Source organism: Sceloporus undulatus, chromosome 1 (genome assembly GCF_019175285.1).
Source record: "Sceloporus undulatus isolate JIND9_A2432 ecotype Alabama chromosome 1, SceUnd_v1.1, whole genome shotgun sequence".
NCBI classification, from domain to species: Eukaryota; Metazoa; Chordata; class Lepidosauria; order Squamata; family Phrynosomatidae; genus Sceloporus; species Sceloporus undulatus.
Window position 1 is genome coordinate 249,312,706 of NC_056522.1, and position 24,007 is coordinate 249,336,712.

General features: G+C 39.2%; 1 protein-coding gene across 7 annotated transcripts in view; it reads right to left on the bottom strand.

The window, feature by feature from the left end:
• USP37 (ubiquitin specific peptidase 37) overlaps positions 1-24,007 on the bottom strand; it is a 44,217-nt gene that overhangs the window by 1,167 nt on the left and 19,043 nt on the right. For 2 of the 7 annotated variants that reach the window (XM_042472096.1, XM_042471760.1), the window contains 15 exons: positions 23,669-23,830; positions 21,199-21,330; positions 19,289-19,412; positions 18,687-18,892; positions 17,704-17,821; positions 16,327-16,406; positions 13,820-13,984; positions 13,264-13,329; positions 12,009-12,153; positions 10,446-10,701; positions 8,797-8,963; positions 6,190-6,253; positions 4,231-4,346; positions 1,645-1,714; positions 271-409 (listed from right to left, as the gene is read on the bottom strand). In XM_042472096.1, coding sequence (XP_042328030.1) covers positions 271-409; positions 1,645-1,714; positions 4,231-4,346; positions 6,190-6,253; positions 8,797-8,963; positions 10,446-10,701; positions 12,009-12,153; positions 13,264-13,329; positions 13,820-13,984; positions 16,327-16,406; positions 17,704-17,821; positions 18,687-18,892; positions 19,289-19,412; positions 21,199-21,330; positions 23,669-23,830 — 2,010 coding nt within the window. Of the gene's footprint in view, positions 1-270; positions 410-1,644; positions 1,715-4,230; positions 4,347-6,189; positions 6,254-8,796; positions 8,964-10,445; positions 10,702-12,008; positions 12,154-13,263; positions 13,330-13,819; positions 13,985-16,326; positions 16,407-17,703; positions 17,822-18,686; positions 18,893-19,288; positions 19,413-21,198; positions 21,331-23,668; positions 23,831-24,007 lie in introns of those variants that run through there. The other 5 variants (XM_042471838.1, XM_042472013.1, XM_042471920.1 and 2 more) reach the window with 5 other exon arrangements.

A 24,007-nucleotide genomic window follows, 5' to 3' on the forward strand; every position in this document is an offset into this window, starting at 1 on the left:
AACATGAGAGGTTCATATCAGTATGGGGCAACAAAGGTGCATGTGATGCACAAGACAAGGTACTGTATTCAAGGGATTTGCAGGGAGTCACAGAGCCAAGAATGGCCTGGACACCTTACTTCCTCCTGGTTTAAGGGCTGGGAAATTAAGGCTCCCATATGCACTCATAAACAATTCAAGGCCATACCTTGGGGACAAATTCTACGAAAGCATTAAAGCTTTAGATGCATCAAAATAAAATGAAGAGGATAATACATAAAGGATATTTACTTGTGCATATAAAAGAAGATGTAGCCACTCCGGTCTCTATCACTCTGTACAGAGGCCTCCTGAGTTCTGGATACTTCCAAGTCATTGTACGTGAACCATGCCTGCTTACGAATGTCATATACATCACTAATATAGTGACCTTAAAACAATGAAAAGAAAGAGGAAAAAATAGATTGCAAATTATATGCTATATTAGGGACAAAACCGTTACAAGTCAGTTTACAGCTTGCCTTCTGCATCCATGAATTGTGCACCCACGGATTCTACCACCTATGGCTTGTAAATATTGTCCTCCCGCCAATAAGTCCCAAAAGCAAACCTTGATTTTATATGTAAGGGATACCATTTTACTACGCCATTGTATATAACTCCAATGGGCCTAGCCTGAAAAAGAAGAAGGCCCTCCCTCTATCCACCATCATCCAGAGGGAGAGATGGGCAGGCTAACTCCATCGGGCCTAGCCTGAAAAAGAAGAAGGCTCTCCCTCTATCCACCATCATCCAGACTGAGAGATGGGCAGGCCAACTCCAGGCCTTGCCTGAAAAATAAGAAGGACCCTCCCTCCAGTCCATCTGCCCTGGTCCGGGCACCTGAGGGAGAGAAGGTTTGCTGGACTTTTCCCCCTCCCCACTTCCATTCCCTTCTCCTTTTTTGTCTTGTCTTTTTAGATTGTAAGCCTGAGGGCAGGAAAATGTCTAATTTAAAACAATGTAAGCCGCTCTGATAGCCTTTTGGCTGAAGAGCAGGGTATAAATACTATAAATAAATAATGGGACTTGAGCATTCATGGATTTTGGTATCCACAAGGGATCCTGGAGCCCACTCTATTTTAGTTATGAGATCATCCAGTGTATACAACTGGAATGCATAAGGAATAATACTATCTTTAACAGACAGATTGGGTGTGCTACTTAATATGATGAATTTAATAGATTCCACTTAAGTAGCTGATTTTCTAGTTATTCTAACAACCCTTTAAAGGATTTTCTAATCTTTATTATTCGGTCAATGCAAAATTATTACATTGTTGTCTCCCAGGATACATCCCTGCAGAAACTGCCATAACTCTATTCTACAATATCCTGGGATCTGTACTTTGAAGTGTTCAGCCTGGTTTGTCAGAGCTCTGGTGCCTCACCAAATTACAAATCCCAGGATTCTGTACAATAAACTCATGGCAGTTAAAGTGGTGTCAACCTGCTTTCATTTTGCAGTGTGGATACACCCTTAACATAGTTGTTATGGGGAAATCGATTTTTTTCAAGTACAAAAGAGGAAATGTTAACATTATTTCTTTTTGTTCCCTGGGGCTTTTTGTTGCCAAAAGAATCCTTTCTTGCACACAACAGAGCTGTCAGAGAAGCAATTCATACCTGAAGATGATGTGTCTCCAATATGGCTGACAACACTAATGAGACGATACGAATTAGGAAGCTCTCCTGTCTGGGAAAAGAATCAACTATTAATTTTGCTTTGCGTATGAACAGTTTTTTCACTTGGCTCAAGCAAATAGGTTGATTAGAAATTTTATGACAAAAAATAGGGCATATTATGGTAAAAATACATAATCTAGCTACTTTTCTCAGACACTGAAAGTAAATGATGCAAAATCAGTAAAGTGATTCACCAAAATATAAACAATAAAAACCACACTCCTAAACTGAAGTGTAAACAATACCCCCAATTCCCTATAGAAACCAGATTAACAGGTCAGTCAGACGTTGCCTTTAGCTTACAATGCATAAGCAAATCATTCTATGTGACTATTTGGCAATTAGCCAAGTGTAACAACAACATCCATGTAGATTTCCACTTTGTTAATAAAATGCATTTGATAAATACACTATATAAATCCCTAGAAATAGTGGAAATGGACAGGATCACAATGTCATTAAGGGATAAAACTGATGAAGAAAAGCAGATTTGGGACCCATTACTGAACTATTGTAGAGATAGATGGTCAACTTAACTACAATGCTTAGTCATTATTTTCTTTGTGGAAAATAAATTCATAAGGAAACGGTTGATTGGTAGGGATTATGAAACAAAATGTCAGTAACTGCACAATCTTTTGTCATAATTAAATATAAGTATTACAAGGGAGATGTAGTAATATGCAGAAGTACGCTGATAGAGGAATATATGAGATCAGCTGTAGTGACTGTAACTACTGCAAAAAGAACTTGGGGGTGGGAATGGGTTAGAAAAAAGAATAGTATGAAGTTTTCGACTAAGCAAATCCTTCATTTGTATATACAGTGCTACCTCGGGTTACGAAATTAATTCGTTCCGCCACGGCGTTCGTAACCCGATACATTTCGCAACCCAAAAAGGCTTTTCTGAAGCGCGGCTAGCGGCTGGAAAGCCGCTAGCCGCGCTTCGCATTTGAATTTCGCACCGATATTTTTTTCGTAACCCGAAAAAAATATCGTAACCCGGAACAGTTTTTTCCAATCTAAGTTTTTCGTATCCTGGAAATTTCGTAACGTGATCAATTCGTATCCCGGGGTACCACTGTACTGTAAAATTTCAATAAAGATTATTTTTTAAAAAATAAATAATAAAATGTATTTGATAAATACACAGCAGTCTGCAGTCCAGAGTTACATGAAGCTCAAGGTAAAAGCTTAGATTTTACTGTATATAAATGAGTTAAAGCCTCTATCGGGGACTCACAGCCTTCAGGTTGGATAGAGCCGATGGGGTCTGGGAATTATTTTTCAATCTGAATGTCAAACCATTAGGGAAGGAGGCATGGTCACTCCCCTTCTCATGCAGTGCAATTTTCCCCTTGAAAACTGTACTCAACACTGTAATTAGATTTTAGTGCCAATAAATGCTTTATTAAAGCCTAATTGCTCAATGATTGGAAGACTTTCAGGGTACATGGCTAAGATAGCTGTTAACAGTCACCTTGCTGGAAAGGCTAGCTGCTGGACTGCTACACATTACTAACATTTGAGTGTGAAGAAGGTATGGAAGACAGGAAAGCACAAAACCTTGTCCTTTTTGTATAAGCAGGAATCTTTCAGAATCATGCAGAATAAACACAGAAGAGGTCTTCAGCATTACAGAGCAAATGCCCGTACCATTACTGTACGGCTAAGAACCCCATGTCAGTATACATCGGCCACTAAATGAAGAAGCTAAATCATTCCACCCAAATCTTCCTCTCCTGAAAGACACCACTAGCTCCCTATCTCTAAGATGAGAATGACAGTAACCTCCTGAAATGCATCCAAGTGTATATATTAAAAGGCTGGTCCTGCCAGAAGGTAAGCTGAACTGATAGCAGAGGAAGCCACCCACCTACCATGCAAAAGAAAGCTGTGTACCATGTGGTCTACAGCAGCTCAGATTTGGTGAAAAGAAATAGAAGCTGAGAGACAGGCCTTTCCCTCAGCTTTCTTGATCACCCCCTCCCCCCCAATAAGCAACCACAGTGGTTCAAGTTACAGTATTAACCTGGGGACCAAAAATCAGGGCCACCACATCAAACCAGATTTGAGGCTAATCAGGATGCAACAATGCCTCTTGTAAAAAAGTTAATAATAAATAATAGATGCAGCAAGTGTTCCATAGAAAATAAAGCTTTCTGTTCTATCTACTATGGAAGTCACAAATCCACAGAGAATGTGCACTTGGGTCCACTATCTCCCCAAGTGTATGCAAATGCTACCAAGACCTAGGAAACTTAAGGCATGGCTGTAAGGCAGAGACTTATATGTTTGACTAGGGCTTGAAACTGAGTTATATGGGGGAGGGAGACTATCATTCACTGCTTGTGGATAACAACTCAAAGCACTTTACAAACAAAAACCAAGAATTATGAAAGATGGCCATTTGCTACAGAATGCACTATCAACCTAAAAAAGGTCCCTTCAAGCATCCATAGATTTTTTTCCCATTGCAAGCACCAACAGAAGCAAGAGTTCACCCCCAACATCCCAGATGATCACCTCAGCATTTCTTTTCAGTTCCTCAGCTTCTGCTTCTGTGTACTCCATATCTAGAAAATCCTCATTCCCGGAGTCTTCATCAGAGCCCAGACTGTCCAGAAGAGAGCTGTTAAATTCTAAATAGTATGAAAATGACACTGCATAAGACCCTTGATCATACCCAGACAAACAGAGGTGAATTCAAAATATCCAATGCTCCTTCGTCAAAAAGATTAACAATTGCTAAGGAACAGATAACCAATATAGGGGCCCAGGTTCAGAGTAGAGAAGGCAAGAAATACAAATACATGCACCGTTCCTTTCAAGAAGCAGGAAACTATAAAACCTCTGCGGTTCTGTAAAAAGTTTAATTTTTACGAAATTGGCATAATAGAAAACACTAAACATCCAAAAGAGAACTGTACTTGCTGTTGCAATTTAGAAGTTCCACTCTGACAGAATAAAACAATACATACAACTCTTGCTCTAAGGTGAGATGAATTTCAAGGAACTTAACCTCTTGTCAAGGCCTAGAATTGTGTACTAAGCATTTTAAATTCTGTAAGCAGACAAACCATATTTTTAAAAGGCATCTGATGAAGTAGACTGAAATCTACGAAAGCTCATGCTGCCAACTTCTTTCCTTCAGTTAGTTTCAGAGGTGCTACAAGATCTCTCTACATACATATTTTGAAAGTTCAACAAGACAGAAAATCTGTAGTTGACCCTTTTTGCCATGTGCTAGGGAAGGTGAGTCAGACTTGGCAGAACACAGGATTCACATACCAATGCACAATAAGTAAAACTAAGGCTGATCAGAAGAACAAACTGGTAGGGAAAATAAGCAACGGGAAATAAGTAATTTTCTTAAGAGAGCATTCTTCTAACCCCACAATATTAAGTATTGTTATCAACCTCTCTTCAATGGCAAAATCTTCAGTGGCAAATGTTTATAACAGCCTTATTAAGGTGCATTTATTATCTGGTACTTTGGGTATATACATATACACCTCACAGATGCAAATGACTGTTTTTATATAGTGTAATTATCTGCTTAGAGACAGCTCTTCACAAATTGTTTTTTTTAAAAAAACAGTTGTGGCATTCTCAAAAAGACAAATAAAACTCAGGAAAATTAGAACTATTTACTGACCACATACAAAAACTTTCAAATACAGCCATTACTAAATCTTTGTAGAAAAGTAAACTGGAAATGAATTTAGCTTTTTTTCCTCTAACAAAACATGATAAATGTCAAGGAAACACACATACAGTATTTAATGAGGCTAACAAAACTCACTGAGGTTTCACACAAGACATGAACTGCAATGTACTGTGTTTTCCAGAAGAATTTGTTTTCATCACAATATTTAAGATAAAAGGACTAAAGCAGTGCTTCTCAGGCTATCTGATGTGGGGGACCTACAATTTTTTTCCAGTGTTCCAGGAATTAGCACTAGATTTGTGCCTACTGAGTACAGTTGTCCCTCCATATTCGCTAGGGTTAGGGGAACAAGACCCCTGTGAATATGGAAAAACTGCAAATAACAAAAACACTGTTTTTACCTGAAAGGACACCTCTCTAGGAATCTCTAGGTCCTCCAGTGCAACTCTGTGGTCAATGTCCAACATACACTGACCATAGAATGGCACTGGAGTAGCTACAAATGGTCTTTCAGTGCAACTTTTAGTTAAAGTTGACCACAGAGTTGCACTGGAGGACCTAGACAGTCCTAGAGAGAACATATTAATCAAATCCATGAATAATCAAAGCTGCAAATATGGAGGGATGACTGTACAATCATTTTTTTCTTTCCTGGGAAATTGCCAAGGACCAGCACTAGTCCAAGGACCACCACTCTGAGTAGCACTGGACTAAAAACAAACTGAACGTTAAACAAAACATCTTCCTTTCAAGAGCTCTGAGCAATGATGGTATAATAGCAGAACATTTCCTTATTTTCCATTGTTTTATCTCACCTTGCAGACTTAATTCAGTGGCTCGTTTAAGGTCATCATCTTCTTTTTGTTCGCGTGCCTCCTGCTGGGATAGAGATCAAAGTTTAGTCCCCTGAGATATTTCCTGTTCTCACAAAAGGTTCTCTGCTCCAGCCACTGACAATTATGACATTCCAGTTTCTCAAACAAACCTAATTTTGTATGCAGACAGTCTGGGACCAAGTTCTCCAACAGACACGCCTTAATTAAAAGATTGCTCAAGTTTGGTATACAATACAGCCAGTCCCTAATATCACAATATCATACTGCATGGTGGAAGTTGTCAGGGATGATGGGAGTTGTGGCTCTTCACCTGGCCTGGAACTCACCACCTGGTTGTGCACCACGCTGACCAGTTTTGGCCAGTTGTTATATCTTTGCAAGAGTTGCAGAGAACAGGCTGAAGACCCCGACAAACTCTCCAAGCCTTCTCACTCTTGTTCCACAGAAGTCTTCACCCTTCTTCACCAGGGTCCTGCTGGTTCTTGTAGCTTCACCCAAGACACCAGACAACTCAGTAGTCTTATATAAAAGATCTACTTTAATCTACTATATACACAGCTCCAAACAATACTCAACTCCTCACTCTCCAATCCAACTACTCACAACTACAACCCAACAAAATGCACTGGGATCCATATTCATTAATATAGTCAAAGCAAGGTACCACCTACTGTGGTCTGTTTCCACCCAGTAGGCGTGTACATTATTCCCATTGGTTCTCCTTGTTCATCCCACAATTAATGATTTCATCATCTCAGCCTTGACCACTTAACAATTGTCAGGTGTGTCCAATTATCTACTATGCATTTCTTGTCCTTGGCATTCAGGACCTGTTAATTGCTTTACCATTCACACCTGTGTGGTTCTCAATTGGCTTCTGCTGAGTCACTCTGACTCTCACATACAAGTTTTATTTCTCTTACTGTATGTCCCATGTTGCTTTTTCCTTAACAGAAGTTGTGTTCAGGATTATGGTGTTTTGCTTTGCAACTATGTCACATTAATTTGAAGACTTTTCAAAAGAAAAGCTGTATAAAGAATCTTTTAAAAGCTTTGATATTAAATAGTTACAAAGCAAAGAACCGTAATCTTGAACACAACTTCCATAGTGTAGTATGATATATGCCAGTGCTTATTTAGCTATCTTTTGTGGGAAATTGGCAATTTCACTCTCAATGTACCATGGACCAGCACTATATTTGTGCCCCTTGGCTGCAAATGTCTCTTTCTTTCCTGGGGAGCGGCATCAGATGACTTGGGGACCAACACTGGTTGTGGATTACCACTTTATGTTCTACCCTCAGCCTAAAGTTAACTAAGGACATGGGGGGAAAACCCTGATGTATTTAAAAAGAATGCCAAAAACAAACAAACAAACAAAAACAAAAAACACCAGCTTAAAGGAAATAGACCATACACTATGTGCTCTGTACCTTCAGTTGGCTCCTGCTCCCCACTCCAAACAATGCAGTACATGGTCCCCAAACTGTGCTCTTTAATGGACTTTGTACTTCACCTCCCAGAATCCCAGGCTATTGCCAACATGGCTGAAGCTTCTGGGAGCAAAGTCCAAAATCTCTTAAAGGGCACAGTTTGGGGACCATTAAGTTACAGGATTCTTATTTTTAGGCTATTTCTTATCTTTATTTCACCTTCACCATTTTACAGGTGCTCAGAACAGTTAATCATCACTCTGAGATTTTATGATATAGGACAGGATAAAATTATTTTAATAACTGAATAGAGAAATGAACACTTCTGTGGCCACTTAGCATATGTCTTTGAGCATATTCACATTAAAATCCAGCTTTCTGAACCTCTCTAAACAGGAGGTGAGGGACACTTCAGCTGGGTTCTACTCTGCATCCCAATCATAAATAGAGGGGAAGTGAGGAAATATGCAGGACAGTGGCTCCTTAAAAAGAAAAAGAAAAAACAGTGCCTCAGCTGTGGGATTCTCCCAACCACAACATACATTCAACCATCTCCTTTTTCCTTTTCAGACAGACAAAACCAAAACCATTACTGTACTTTCTCTCTCTCTCTTTTTAGCCCATTCATTGTCTTTCGCTCTCTCCTCTGTTACAACTGCTCTTGCTTTTGAGTGTTACCATTTATGTTTATTAATTTACTTCCTTTGTAATGATCAGAGTTAGGACAGTTCGAAATATGAGGCTCATGGATTCTAAATGGTTGAAAAAATAAGAAAGAGCAATATACTCAGGATGTGACTGTGTGTGTCATAAGTTCAGCAGCTCTGGGCTTACAGAGAGAGAACCTTGGAGTTCTCTTTGTCTACTAATTGATCTTTTCAAAGCTCTAGCACAGGATTAATACATGGATTATAATTTCTCATGTTTCATAAAGCTATACTGGTAGAAACATCACAGAAATGTATTCAGCTGTGATTCTACAAGAAAAACAAAAGGGGGCACAAAACTGACTGCAAGATCTTTCCAATAAACAACCATACCCATGTTTGCCAAAACACTAAAACAAAAATGTGCTTAGGTGAGTAACATATGTCTGTGTTTTTGGACAACCCTAGCTTGATATTTGTGTTTGAGAAAGCACATTAACTCTTACTTGCTCTTGGAGACTTTGAGCCAAAGCCTGTTGCAGTTCCTGTTCCTCTCTCTCACGCTCCATGTCATACTGCTGCATCCAATCAACCTCCCCTTGAGTGCCTTCTGGAGTTTTGTTTTCCTTATTTTCATCAAAATCTTTAATTATCTCAGTAAAGGTGGAAAAACCTATGGAAAGAAAGACAACACACTGATGATGTATTTAATTTGGTTTTTTGAAGGGTTGGAATAAAGGATAGTTCTGATGGCCAACAGTTAAATCCTTTTCATGCTTATTTAATCTCAGGCACAGAATACCAGCCAGCTTGGATGTAACAATCAAGAAGGGGAAATGCTGCTTTTAGTAGTGACTGCTGTTTTTCATGCAATCGAACCTATAAAAGGATGAATGGAAAGTGTTATATTGTGTACTTTTAAAGTTCTGGGCTGAATCTAATTAATAGTACTGCTCTATTGATCTCTGCAACAATTTTAAGGGTTCATGGGGCACTGAAGCGGGAGGTAGAATCTTTCCAAAAGTTCTGCTGATAGACATAGTTCTATCAGTGCAGCAACATAATCAAGTTAGATTCGATAACATTTACAATGGGCACGTATTTTCAGCCATGTTCTTCAACTATAAAGAACCATTTTAAGAGCCACAAAAATGTCCCAGCATTTTTTTAATGCAAACGCACAACCACACTCTCTGAGGGCATAGCGCAATGGTTCCCAACCTGTGGGTCAGGACCCCTTTGGGGCTCGAATGACCATTTCATGGGGGTCGCCTAGGACCATTGGAAAACACCTATTTAATTACAGTTATGAAGTAGCAACGAAAATAATTTCATTGGTTTGGGTCACCACAACATGAAGAATTGTATTAAAGGGTCATGGCATTAGGAAGGTTGGGAACCATTGGCATAGGGGATAATTTCACTATGTGCAGGGGTGGGCTTGTTTAGACCCAGAAGGGATCTTTTAAAAAGAAGGAAGTGCACAAGGCCTTGACCTGGACCACTTCCTGGTTTTAAAATGGCCTCTCCTAGGCATAGGTAACTTAAAAACAGGGCAGAAGGATGGATGCAGCCCTCCAAGGTCCTGCAAGGAGCCAATGTGCCCCCCAACCCCTGGTAGTTCTCACTCCTGATTTAGAAAGAGGAAAATCAAGAGGCAAACACTGCCTTGAAGTTGCCTTCCATGATTTATGGCTTAACTTGATATTGTATTCCTTTAAAAAAAAAACTTTTATTTTTCCTGCATCTAAAAGAAAGGTAAGCTCAAATTAGTTTAATTTTCTACCTGGTTATTCTCCCAAGGTATTCTCTCCTCCCGCCACACACACTTTTCATTAAAATTGCAAGCTGACACTGCGATTCATTCCAAATTCCTTCATACAAAAAAGTGATGTACAGCCATAATTCTTACAAGTGAAAATGTAATCAACAACATGGGCTATACAGTGTGTTTAAAAATGCAAGACCTTTTGGAATAGATTTCTTTTTACCTTTAACACAAATGGAGAATGAGAAAATACAAACTGGTTTGAACAATTCATCCGTAAGAGTGCATCATGTAGCACAACTTAAATTCCCTAATCGTCCTCCCTATTTCCCCTGTGTACTGTCTTGAAAAATTCAAACTTAACATGATTTTTCCTACTGTTCTTACCTGACTCTGTGGACACTCTGGGTTTCTCCACATCCATAGGTTCCATATTATCTGGCAAGTCCTGCAACTCATCATCTCCAAAGCCAGTGTCAGGACTATTTGTGGGTTTGTCTTCATCATGGCTCAATGACAATGATGTTTCCCTCTTACTCATTTCCACGACAGCTGCTAGTAGCTCATCCTGATTCATCCCATCAAAGCCAGCATTTGTTGATTCTGGTGCCTTGTCACTTTCTGTTCTAACTCTCTTAGAACTCTGCAGGTGAACAAAAGGCCAAAACATGTTGTGTAGGCATGTCTAAGCACTTTTTTGACCTCAGGTTGCTAATGCAGTAAAAACAAGCAAGCTGCTCTAGAAGCACAGACACAATGCTAGATTATTTTGAGGTCCCTAGCTAGTTCTACAAATGTCAGATTTTTGGAAAAACTCTTGATTTGTTCACCTGACTCACTACTGTGCAAAAGAAGTAAACACAACCTTTTTTCTCTTTTCAGTGTAGGCTAAAACACGTAACTATTAGACACGGCTCTTGTATTTACACTTGTACATGCCCTAAATATCCTAAAGGCACTAGAGCCTATTTGATCTTGGAAACTAAGCAGGGTCAGTCCTGGTTAGTACTTGGAGAGGAGACAGCCAACGAATACCAGGTGTTATAGGCTATCTTTCAAAGGAAAGAACTGGCAAAACAACTTCTGAGGCTTCCTGGTCTAAGAAAGCCCGATGAAAGTCATGGGGTCACCATAAGTCAATAGACACATATACACATTGGCCAGTGGAGACATTTGAAAATCACAGCCCCAGTCTCTAATTTTCGAACCACATACAATACTGCGAACTAAAAAAAATGAACTTTTAAAAAATAAATTTCTAATTCAGTGCACAAAATGCAAATCTAAATTGGGCAATTACATTCTAATTTATTGCCCCCCCAAAAGGCAAACAGTAAAATAAATCTCAACAGTGAACATAAAATTCAATGACTTTTTTGCTCCTGTTTTTCATTCAACATTTTGTCAAAACTTGGAACTTTCTTGCTGACTGCAATCCACAGGTCTGCCTGTGGAGTCAGGAGATTCCTAGATGTTGTCTTAATTGACAAAAGAAAACTGAACCCAAATTCACACAAGTATCTTTTTCGCACCCCCTGAAATTGCATCTTGTACCCCATGGGGTGAAGGCAACCCAGGTTGAGAACCCGTGTTAGAACTTGCCCAGTTCTCACACACTGCTTCAAATATGGTTGCTATTGAAAAGATACATAGTGTCAGAAAGTTTCTCATAACACCTCTCTGGGGGACACAAATCAATCTTGGATAATTTAAAGGGACAAAGTGGACCAGCAATGACCGAAGAACTGCTAACCCCTTCATATTCATCTTTTTTATGATCACTCTTCTTTTAGCTGCAGTGTTCTTCACTGACTGACTTTGGCTGTTTCCACAAGGAGCTTAAAAGACTCTTGAAAGACTATACCCTCCCTTCTAATCATCAGCTTTGAAGGAGTGGGCATTTGAGTAATATAGAACATAGGGTTTCCTCCACCAAGCCCCTCTCCTTACCTTCTCTGGCTCCTCCTGCTGCTGTTCCCTAGTTTGGAAATCATATTGTTTGGGACTGCTTGAAAGAGGACGTTTCAATTGTTCATCTTCACTGTCTGAATCCACAGTGTTTAGGATGGGGCCTTTAAATTTGAATGAATATTTTCTGAAAAGTAAATATCAAACTTTATTCCTTTTGGTTTTAGAAACTTTCCATAACATTAATAACATCAGAGTTTAAAAAGACACATATGAGATCTGTGTAACACCTTAAAAGCCGACACAATATTAATACAATGATTATTATAAATTTATGAATAAATTCATTAGCCTATGAGAAATTCTATAGTTGACTGAATGTTGCCCTTGAGGAAATTAATAAAAATATTATCTTAATCTAAAGAATATAAATAATATTTTTATGACTTTTGGGCAGAGATGAACCATTATTTCAATCTGACTTGTATTTTCTAGCTATCTGATTCCATTCTAGTTCAAATTCTAGCTTTAAAATGGTATGGCAATCAGTTCAACTCATTAAAATAAATTTCATATAGATTGCATTATAGAAATTTATCATAAATTTTGGTTAGCACTTTTTTCAAGTTAATTGTTTATTATATTTAAATGTCAACGAACTAACATACCATCCTCCAAAACCTGGCATTAAGGAATAGCAAACATAAATCCCATTATAAAAACTATCACTTCTAAATAAGTGAACCATCCAGTTTTCTACAGTGGCTAACATCTAGGCTGGATTACTGTTACATACACAACTACATTGAGAACAGTTTAGAAATGGTAGGTATTTCAAAACGTGACTGTCCATATTCTTCATTGGCAGTAGCCACTCTAAACATGACATGCTGATTCTTAAGAATTTCAGCTAACAGAAAACTGGGGATACAAAAACCTGATAGCTTCACTCAAACTGGGCACAAGACAGGAGAAACAAGTAAAGAAGAACGTATGCATACTATTCATTTCTGGGTTGTTAAACCATACTTTACCAGACTGGGATTGTTATGTTTGAATCAGCATTTATCTTGAAAATACCAGATTAATACAAAATTATTGAATTAAAATATGACTTCTTTACCTCTAAAACTGACCAAATGAAATAATGATACTAAACCCCAGAACCTTTAAAAAAGTTAATTTTAATGGTTAAAATTAAAATAAGATTAGTTTAACAAACAAAACCAAGGCTATTTTAACAGACATTCACTACAGGTTTTCAGATATTCCCAAATTATGTAAAATCCATACGCACCGACAGGGCGTGGAAGTGCTAACAGAACAGGAATTCACCATCTGAGACACTTTCAATGGTCGAGAACTGATTTAAAAAAACAGTTGTTAATTGTTAGACACTCAATAGCTCTACTGTACATGATGGTGATCTAAAATGGTAATTTGCGCCACAGAAATTACAAGGGCAGTAAATGCTCTTACCAATTTTATGTAAAACATTTTAAACCGCTTACACCCCCTCCCCATTCCTTTTTCACATCTCTACCTTATAATTATCATCCGTCCAGATGGATTCTCAGCATATTCTCAACTGCATATTCTCAAGGTCAATAACAACATGACAAATGAACTAAATAAAAGGGAAATGTCCATGACGATTATCTAAAGAATACCGCTCATTATATTTTGAAGGTATCTGTAGACTTGCCGATAAAAATTCTTGTTTGATTTTCAGGAAGTCTGTCACGGTAACCAGACTTGCAGATCTTCATTATAAGTAAACCCGGAATCCTAAACTCAACAGGACATTAATTATTTTCTCCAATATTACTACTAGAATAAAGTGAATGGCTTACATGGTTGATTGTGCACTCCACCCCAGATTAAGTGGAGGTCTTGTGCTTTCTGTACAGTGAGACTGAAGGGTTAAAAACTTTGGTATAACGACTTGCTGTCCAACTTTGTGATTGAGGGAGAGTGCCACATTGAAGCTGTACCGTTTCAGATGAAGAATTAATACCCTTCAAAACATAAAAACAATTGAAACTTGGTAAATTCATCTCTACATCAATCAAATTTCATTTCCTCCCACCTTAAGTATATTATCCCTGAACACACAGACACCTTCTCCTGTTCCTTCCAATTCTCTTCTGCACCTATCTAATGAATGTATGAGGATTAGAAGGGCCGCAATCCTCTACTAAGTGATTATGCAGGCCTGAATCCAGCTTGTTTTTTGTCAAAGTGACAGGGAGGGATGTGAGAGTAAGATGATCTTTGCTTATTCCTTTCTCCTTCTGAAGCTCTCAGTGAATCTTTATCCAGTGCTCTATAGAGCTCTCCAACATTGGAGAAGGAGATATGTGACTGTCAGGGAAAAGTCAAACTGCAATGTCCTCCAACCTGTCAAAGTGGCTCTGATCTAATCCTAAATTTTCTATCTAGAATCCTAACAAATGTTTTTATGAGTTTTTTTGACATTATTTTTCTTTTGAACAAAAAAAATATCTGTTGCAAGCCTCTCATTCTCAAGAGCACTGGGTGAGCTCCTTCCACCTACAGGGATGGCTTTAGCCTGTCTTGTGTTTAAAGCCACTTCAAGGCCAATACTGACAAAAGTATTTTTTTCTGCAGTTCTTCTCAGTCATCTCCTACAATGTCTTGAACATGATCATCACTATTATTATTATTATTATTAACCTTTATTTATGAAGCGCTGTAAATTTACACAGCGCTGTACATACAATCTTTTAGTTAGACGATTCCCTGCCCTCGGGCTTACAATCTAAAAAGACATGAACACAGAAGGAGAAGGGAGTAGTGGAGGGAAAGGGTAAGAGGTCCAGCAGTTCCTCTCTACCTCCAAGGCCTGGACCAAGGCAGAGGCTTCATAATGGATGGTTAATTGTTTTCCAGGGAAAATACATACTCTCAAGTAGGATAATACATATACAGTACATAGCAATACAGGAAATGGTTCAATAAACAGGCACCACAAGAACATCAAATAGTAAGCGACAATTATGCAATGCCTGGGAAGGCTTCTCTGAACAGGATGGTTTTCAACTCCGTTTTGAAGCTGGTTAAAGAAGTGATGGCTCTTGCTTTTGGGGGAAGAAGGTTCCAGGAGTGAGGGGCAGCGAGTGAAAAGGGGCGAATCCGGGATGGGGCAGAGGAAATCCTGGGCTGAGACATCAGACCTTGACTACCAGAACGGAGGGCCCGAGTGGAAAGGTGAGGAGAAAGAAGGTCTGATAAGTAGGGAGGGGCCAGTCCATGGAGGGCTTTAAACGTGGACAGCAGGAGCTTATACTGAATGCGGAAAGGGAGGGGGAGCCAGTGAAGGGATGCCAACACAGGAGAGATGTGGTCAGAGCGGTGGGAGGAAGTGATAGTGCGTGCAGCTGAATGCTGAACAGAGATTAAAGGACGGAGATGAGAAAGAGGAAGCCCAGCCAGGAGGACATTACAGTAATCAAGTCGTGAGACCACTAGGGCATGGACCAGGATCTTGGCAGTAGAGGCGGAGAGATATGGTCGGATTTTGGCAATATTGTACAAAAAGAATCTACAAGCCTTGGCTGTGGTCTGGATCTGAGGGATACACGACAGAGAAGAGTCAAAGATAAAACCAAGACTGCAGGCTTGCTGGACTGGTTGAATACAAATGTTGTCCACAGAGACAGAAAAGGAGTGTTGAAGGTTGGGATTAGGAGGAAAGACAAGAAGCTCCGTCTTGGACATGTTGAGCTTCAAACGCCGATGGCGCATCCACTGCGAGACAGCTGTGAGGCAAGACGAAACTTGCTGTTCAAGCCTTGGAGAAAGGTCAGGGGCGGAAAGATACAGCTGGGTGTCATCGGCATAGAGATGGTAGGAAAAACCAAAAGAGCTGATGAGTTTTCCTAAGGACAGTGTGTAGAGAGAAAACAGAAGGGGACCCAGAACAGAGCCCTGGGGAACTCCAACAGATAAGGGAACAGGAGAAGAAGTCTGACCACCTGCAACTATTGCAAAAGATCTGCCAGTCAAGTAAGATCTAAACCAGTCGAGAACAGAGTCTGAGAACCCAAGGTCAGAGAGTATATCAACTAGAAGACAGTGATCAACGGTGTCAAAGGCTGCAGACAGATCAAGAAGGATGAGAACAGAGTAAAGGCCATTAGCCTTGGCCTGTAAAAGGTCATTCGAGATCTTGGTGAGAGCTGTCTCTGTAGAATGCCTTGGGCGGAAGCCAGACTGAAAGGGATCGAGGATGGAATTGGCTTCAAGAAACTCAAGACAGCGCGAATAGACAACCCGTTCCAAAACCTTAGAAAGAAAGGGAGTACTATCATTATCTAAATTGAGATTGCATACATACCTGGGAAGCCGACTGAATTTGTGTGTAACAAAAGCAGATTTTCCATTGCATTTCTCACATGAATATTCTATTTCCTCTGCCTTAAAGACACAATACAAATATGATTATAATTCAAATGTATCACCCTCTAACAAAGCATCCTTTAAATTTAGTTAACTTTTATACTCAGCGGGTCAATGACCCATCTCACAATGGGTTGTATCCAATGTCAAATAGGAAAACTTTGGCTTCCTCCCCCATTTTCTTTAACTCTCTTCTGCTCCATGTACAGTGGTACCCCGGGATACGAAATCACCGCGTTACGAAATTTCCGGGATACGAAAAAATCCCATAGGAAAAAACTGTTTCAGGTTACGTTTTTTTTTTTCGGCTTACGAAAAAATTTTTGGTGCTTTTCGGCGCTTTTTCACACGAAATCGCGGCTTTTAGCGCTAGCGCCTATGGCTTTTTCGGCTAGCAAAAGATTTCGGGTTACGAATGGAGCCGCGGAACGGATTACATTCGTAACCCGGGGTACCACTGTACTCTGGAGCTGAGGGACTGCAGGGGTTATCTGTTCCACTGAGGGAGGATTGCCTTTGGATAAAATCCAGTATGTTTCAAAGGAATAAAAAGCAAGAGTCACCACTGCACCTGGCTACAAAGGACTAAGATCTTTGAATATCTCCAAAAGCCAACCACAAAAAAGTTCATGGAAAATACTATCCACATATATCTATTCTCATTTCTCTTAATAAAGATACACTGGAGTTCATTGGGCTTAGACAACAAAACAATGTGGAATCTTACAATAGGTTTAATCAATAAGAACCACTAGAATAATGAGAATGGGAGAGGAGAAGGAAAACCCATTCTGGCACTTGGAGACAGCAAGATAGGGATTTCACTAGGTGAGAAGAGGATGGAAACAGTTAGTTATGGCTTTAGTCAGCTAGGGGGAAAAGTAGCAGGGAATGATTGCTATAGGTCAGTGGTTCCCAAAGTTTGGTCTTCCAGATGTTTTGAAATTCAGGTCCAGAGATCCTGACTGTTGGCCAAGCTGGCTAGAGCTTCCAGGAGCTGTAGTCCAAAACACCTGGTGTACCAAATTTCAGGAACCACTGCTACAGGTTCAGGGAAAGGTTAAGAACTGTTACAGAATGAACCATAAATTGGAGCCAATTTAGCATTGTTATGTGATTAAAAGAAGCCTTGAAATAATATATTACACAAATTTTATGTATTTTAGATTTTAAATATATCTCCTATTGCATCCTTTATGACCAGATGAAAAATAAGAATTTTACAGAAAGAACAATGTTTATAAATTATTCAATAAAAAAATAAAGGGAAACAATAAAAGATATGTTAAATAATAAATTTAGGTGTATTACATACCCTGAAAAAGAGATCCAAGGAATCTTGTATGGATCGAGACGGAAGACGTTTTTTCCTTCGTGGCAAGTCAATAGAAAGATCATTAAACTGTTCCCGTTTAATGACCGTCTCACTACACCTACATTGAAATGAAATGTTCTTATGTAATTTATTTTATTCAGGTCTTTAAAAAGCTACCATAAGGTGTAACATTTCAGTAACCAAGGAAATAATTGAATTCTTATGAATAAGAATCATAAACAATAATTTAGAAAGGCCAAAGGAACCAAAAGTTGTGGTGGCATGCATAACAGAGACATCTCAGCATGTAAAAATTAGAATCCAGTTGTGCCATCTCATTTGGGAAACTGCTTTTGATCCAATAGATGCTCCCATTATAAAGTACAGAAGACATTATTTTTGCTTATTTATTCTTCGTACTGCAGCCCTCACGTTATTCTGGAGATCTCCCAACCCAATGGTAATTTTGGGGAAGAGGAAAGTGAGGAAAAATTGCCTTGACTTACATTGATGGAAGTATCTGCCGGCTCAAATATTATGAGATAAGTGATTCTGTTCTAATCGTGGCGAAACAGTACTACTAGATTCCACACAGAATAAAATTCAATGTTCTTAAAATCAGACTTTTTCAAATTTACAGCTCCTTCCTTGAATTTCTGGGGCCTCCTGGAGGTAATTAAACATCTCTCACTGTATACCATTTCCCAAAACTGCCTAGGAACATCAATGGCCAACCAAACACAGTCACAAAAGGAAAAGCAGGGAAGAGCCAATGCCTGTGTCATTAAGTCTCCACTAGTGGAATCTGTGTAGCAAAGATGGCACTAAGCCACTCACAGCATTATGTTTACCTGCAGCACTGTGTGTAAACCACTAGAAAAAGGAAAGGCATGTGTGCTCATAAGAGGATAAGATTTAAGAGAAAGTGTAAAAGACAGAAACAGAGAACAATGAGACACAGAAAAATATTCTTAAATACTTACATTTTACATGTGATAGAATGCTGAACCTCAAACTCTAAATTTGCAATAACTGGACAATTAAAAGCTCTGGTAGCTGTTGAGTCATCAGATACACGTCCTAAAGAACTATCTTCACCAGAAATGGGCTCATTCTTTAAAGTTTTGTTCAGTTTCTCCATGTCTTCTTTCAACTGATCTAAGCACTGGCTTAAGAATTCATGTGCATCCTGAAATCATATGTAGCATCGTGTATCACATTTTATATTATTTTCTGTGAATAGCACACACACTTTAATAAATAATAATAATATTATCTTCTATAAATAGCAAATGCACATGCATGTGTATGCACATATGCACACATGTAAGATATGGTTCAAGAAGTAATCACTACAAAATGCATACGAATACCTGTCAATTTGTAATTTTTTATTGAATAAACTTTGCTTTTAATACACCTTAAATGAAAATTAGTTAAAGATAACATCAATACATACTACTAGCAGTTTAAGCTCCTTTATGGAACTGTTTCTGCATAGGTATTACTTTAACTGGTCATGGGACTCACTAAAATGCTGGAATTTCTGTTTATGAGGGCAGCATCTTGAAGGGATGATACATACATTTTGCATATAACCAGAGAATCTTTCTGCAGTAGCTGAAATTGCATTTTTCACTTTCTTCAGTAGCTCTTTCTTTCCCTCAGGGCCACAGACATCTTTTTTAGCAAGAAGCAGGGTAAAACGTCTAGAAAAATCAACAGAATTTGATTCAAATATCAAAAATTAAATGTCTAGTGCTAAAATATCTACCAAGTCTCATCCACATGGTCATCCCCTCCTAACTCAGGAGCGAAAAAGACCACCATAAAAAGCTGACTTCCAGCTGACTTGGGGGCATGGCGTACCAATGATGCATGCCCCCAAGACGCCTGGAAGCTGGCTTCACGCCACTGGCTGCCCTTCCGGGTGCTCCAGCAGTGCAGTGTTTAGACACTGAACACTGCGGGAGCTCCTGAAAGCCGGCTTCCGTCTGTGGCGGGGCAGAAAAGTTGGCTTTTGGTAGGTGCAAAAAGGTGGATTGGGGCTGTGGCGTGAAGTTGCCACTGCCCCAATCCAGCTTTCTCAGGGACTGCTTCAAGACGCCTGGAAACCGGCTTTACGCCACTGGCTGCCCACAGGTGGGCCTGCTTCCCTTTAGGATGACCTGTTTTGCCTCAAAGTTGGCATATTTTTAATAGCACAAATATCTCTGGGGGGGGGGAGGGGTCACATTTCCTACCAGTATTCTACATATATTAAGACTGAACTTACATAAGATATACTATGCTTAATGGTTAAATATTGAAAGAGCAGTAAATACAAGAGCTGGGCCAAGTTATTTGGTAGAAATGTACTATGCAAACTGAGTGTCTCTCATCAGATAGACAGTCGGCCAATAAACTACAAAGGCTTTACAGGCTTTCAAATGTCATATAAAAATGTATTTACTGCAACAATGCAAAGAAGAGGAATTTGCAGAGGCTCAATAAAAGAGGTGCTAAAGCAATAATACAATCAACAATATTAGAAGACAGATTAATATTATGTAAATAATGAGAATTACAGTTGTCCCTTCATATTCGCTAGGGTTAGGGGAACAAGACCCCCATGAATATGGGAAAACCGCAAATAACAAAAACACTGTTTTTACCTGAGAGGACACCTCTCTAGGAATCTCTAGGTCCTCCAGTGCAACTCTGTGGTCAATGTCCAACATACACTGACCATAGAATGGCACTGGAGTAGCTACAAATGGTCTTTCAGTGCAACTTTTAGTTAAAGTTGACCACAGAGTTGCACTGGAGGACCTAGACAGTCCTAGAGAGAACATATTAATCAAATCCGTGAATAATCAAATCCGCAAATATCAAATCCGCAAATATGGAGGGATGACTATATATATAATCTTGTATACATTTATATAATGTATGGCTTTAAAACAAATGGTTTATCAGCAGAAGATTCAAAGTCTCCAAAAGGTTAACTGGTGCTATCAGTTGGCAAAAAAACCTGAATTCTTCATAGCTAACTCTCACTGTTTTTCCCAATGAAATATTAATAACAAATCAAGCTTTCTCTTCCTAGCTTTGTAACTTTAAAAAAATGAGATAGAATTTGTATTTTAAAAGTCAATATTTCATAATCATGACAGAATAGGGCAAGATTATGTTAATTAGCTGAACATGTTTTTTTCTTTTGAAATTTTCATGGGAAAAAGGTTGAAATCAAGTTTTATGTCTCTACACAAGAAATCTCACAATACCTGACAAACTTTCACATGCTTTTGCCAAATCACTTTATCTTCATTCAATATTCAATACACAAAGTCTGTCATGCATCCAATGCAACTGCGCATTTCGAAAAACCCACTATGTTCATATATAACTAAAACATTTCAGCTACCAATTACAAACAATATACCAAATCTAGATGCTTCTTTAGAGATTACAACCGGGACAAAATGTTTACTTTATTCACACAGTTGTACTCACCTGATGAGTGCATTGAATGGAACTTTCTTCAATATGATATTCTGCTTCAAAATATCATTAACAAATGACTGAATTGAAAATAGAGATTGTAAAATAGCGTTCATGTAACAGGTATTTCCTAAATTTGTAAATCTGTGAAGAATAAGATGTATTATAGCAATTGGAACATTTGTAATACAAATGTGATTAGTTATGTTAACTAGTGTGTGTACATTCTGTCCCTACGTAACTTTATTTTATATGCCACCTTTCTCCCAGAGTAGGACTCAAAGTAGCTCAGTAAAACTTTACCAAAACAATTTTTTTTAAAAACAAGTAAAATCATTTCATTTAAACATTACAAAATTACATTAAAGATACAAAGTTAAAAACATTAATGGACACACCCCAGGAAGATTGCTTTCTTTGTTAAGAGACAAAGCGAGATCTTCTCGCTATGAATAGATGTTAAGAGTTTGCCTGCTTTGAAAGTTGGCAATTAGCTTACCTGAACAACATTTGGACAGACTGAGAAATGTTTATAAGAATACCTGCCTTTAATAAAACATATGATCTATAATCTTGGTTAATAGTTGGGAGCTAACTAGAAACATGGCTGAAAACAAATCAAGCCCAATTCTTTGGTTCCTGGGGAGGAATTCCAGAGGTCACAAGATTCTCAAGATCTCTTTGTCTCTGAACAAAGCAGCATGCTTACTCTCCAAAGCAAGCAGCTATGGAAAGACCTACCCCAGTTGTGCTCTGGAGTGTTCTGGGGGTAGTGTGGACCCAGATGGACCACAAGAGGATTTATAACGGCCAAATTAGGCAGAAACATAGAAACTGAGGGAGAGAGTAAAACAGCTGATGTGAAGAAGGTGAAAAAGCACTATCTCTTTTCAACCTGATGACATGAGCCAAGGAACTTACATGCTTTCAGATATATGACTGTTTATATTGACTTTGTGGTAATGGATTCTCTTCTCTCTGCTGGTTTTGTCTGCCTGATGTGGTAAGTAGTAGAGTATGTATGGAAGCTTTATAAACATGACTTTACAAAGCATTTAAAGAGGAAACTTGGTTGTCACTCAGGGCTCATGAAAAACCATCTTATGGCGGGTTATAAACCGCCGCTTTGTGGCGATCTGCTGCCGCCGCCGCTGTTTGCTCCGTAAGGGAGCCGCTGCAGCCAAACCGCGCGGCTCCATTACGGAGCAAAAAAGAAGCTCCAAAATGGAGCTTCTTTAAGTGGTGCCTCTATGACGTCACGAGGCGCCAGGGGTGGACTTGCGACGTCATAGACGCCGCGACTCATGCGGATGCACAGCGCTCGATACGTAAACATGGCGGTCGCCGTGTGGAACAGCTGCCGCCATATTGTGCGTACCGAATACGTACTAGGGTTAGGGGGGTGCGTCTGTAACCCGCCTATAGCAACTTTTATAAAACATAAAATATCTCTTCAGACTACACAAGGAAGGGAGATAATTATAACGTATAAGACTACTTTTTAACCCAGGAAAATCTTCTCAAAAGTCAGGGGTCATCTTATATGCCAGGTGTCATATTATAGGGCAGGTGCTGAAACTTCCCTGCTGGACTGGAGAATCTGCGGTTGCCGCATATGGTGGGGGGAGCTCAAAAACGGCCGCGGCCGCATCCCCACCATATGCAGCAATCGTATGAAAGCAGCTACCGCTCTGATAGTCTTGGGAGATAGGGAGCACTAGGCAGGCAGGGAGAGCTGACCAATCCAAGCAGGCTTTGTATACAACAAGGTTTCTTGCTAAGTACCTGCATGGCATAAGCATTTGAATTTAAATTACCATATTGAAATCAAATCTGATGGTTTTTTTAATTTATATTTGGTGTACGTTGGAAGAGGGGTAGTCTTATACGGTGAGTACATCCCAAACTCTATATTTTAACTGGAAAAGTTGGGGGTCGTCTTATACTCCCAGTCATCTTATACGCCGGAAAATACGGTAATTAAAATTGGAGATTAAACTATCTGTTAATAACACAATAAAAAGATAACGAGGAGTGGTGGTCTAATGCATGATGTGAGGGACGATCATTCTGTGGCCGGACACTTCTATTCAGGAAAGGCCTGCCAGAAGAGATCCGTCTTGACAGCTTTTTTGAAGCTGTCTAAGGCAATTTGACAGATCTCGTCCGGCAGGCCGTTCCATAGTCTGGGAGCAATTGCAGAGAAGGCCCTCACTGTTTTAATAATGACTAGAGTAATATTAAATTTAATTGAACAGTGTTATACTGAACTAGTACGTGACACCGCTTGCTCAGAGGATTTATAAACTGAAATTAAACATATAGAGGAAAAAATGAAGGGCAAAAATATGTCTTCAAAACTACCTAACGGACACAGGGCAGTGGAACAATAATTGACGGAAAAGCTGCTAAAATGCCTTTGATTTGTTTGCAATCAATCATTAACTGAGCACATGTATGTGAATGTAATATGAACTCTTACCCTTGCAATTGCTGTTGTGGGTGAGTGGAAAGAGGAACTCGTGGTTTGTTCCATCCCATGTAATCTTGATTAGATCTCATTTTTTTAACACAGAGGGGAGCTGGCTGGGAGAGAAACCCCAAGCTTCTTTTGGCAGAAGAAGTCTGATTCAAGACATTAGACCTGTCAAGAAGATGGGAAAATAATGTATTTCTCAAATATGACAAAGGCAGTCACTGGTAGCAGTGACATAGAAGCAGTGACACTGTATCACGAAAACCATATGACACCTATTTAAGATGTTTAAGACAAAAGACGTTTAAGACGAAAGATGTTTAAGAACAAAATGTGTTCTTTCAC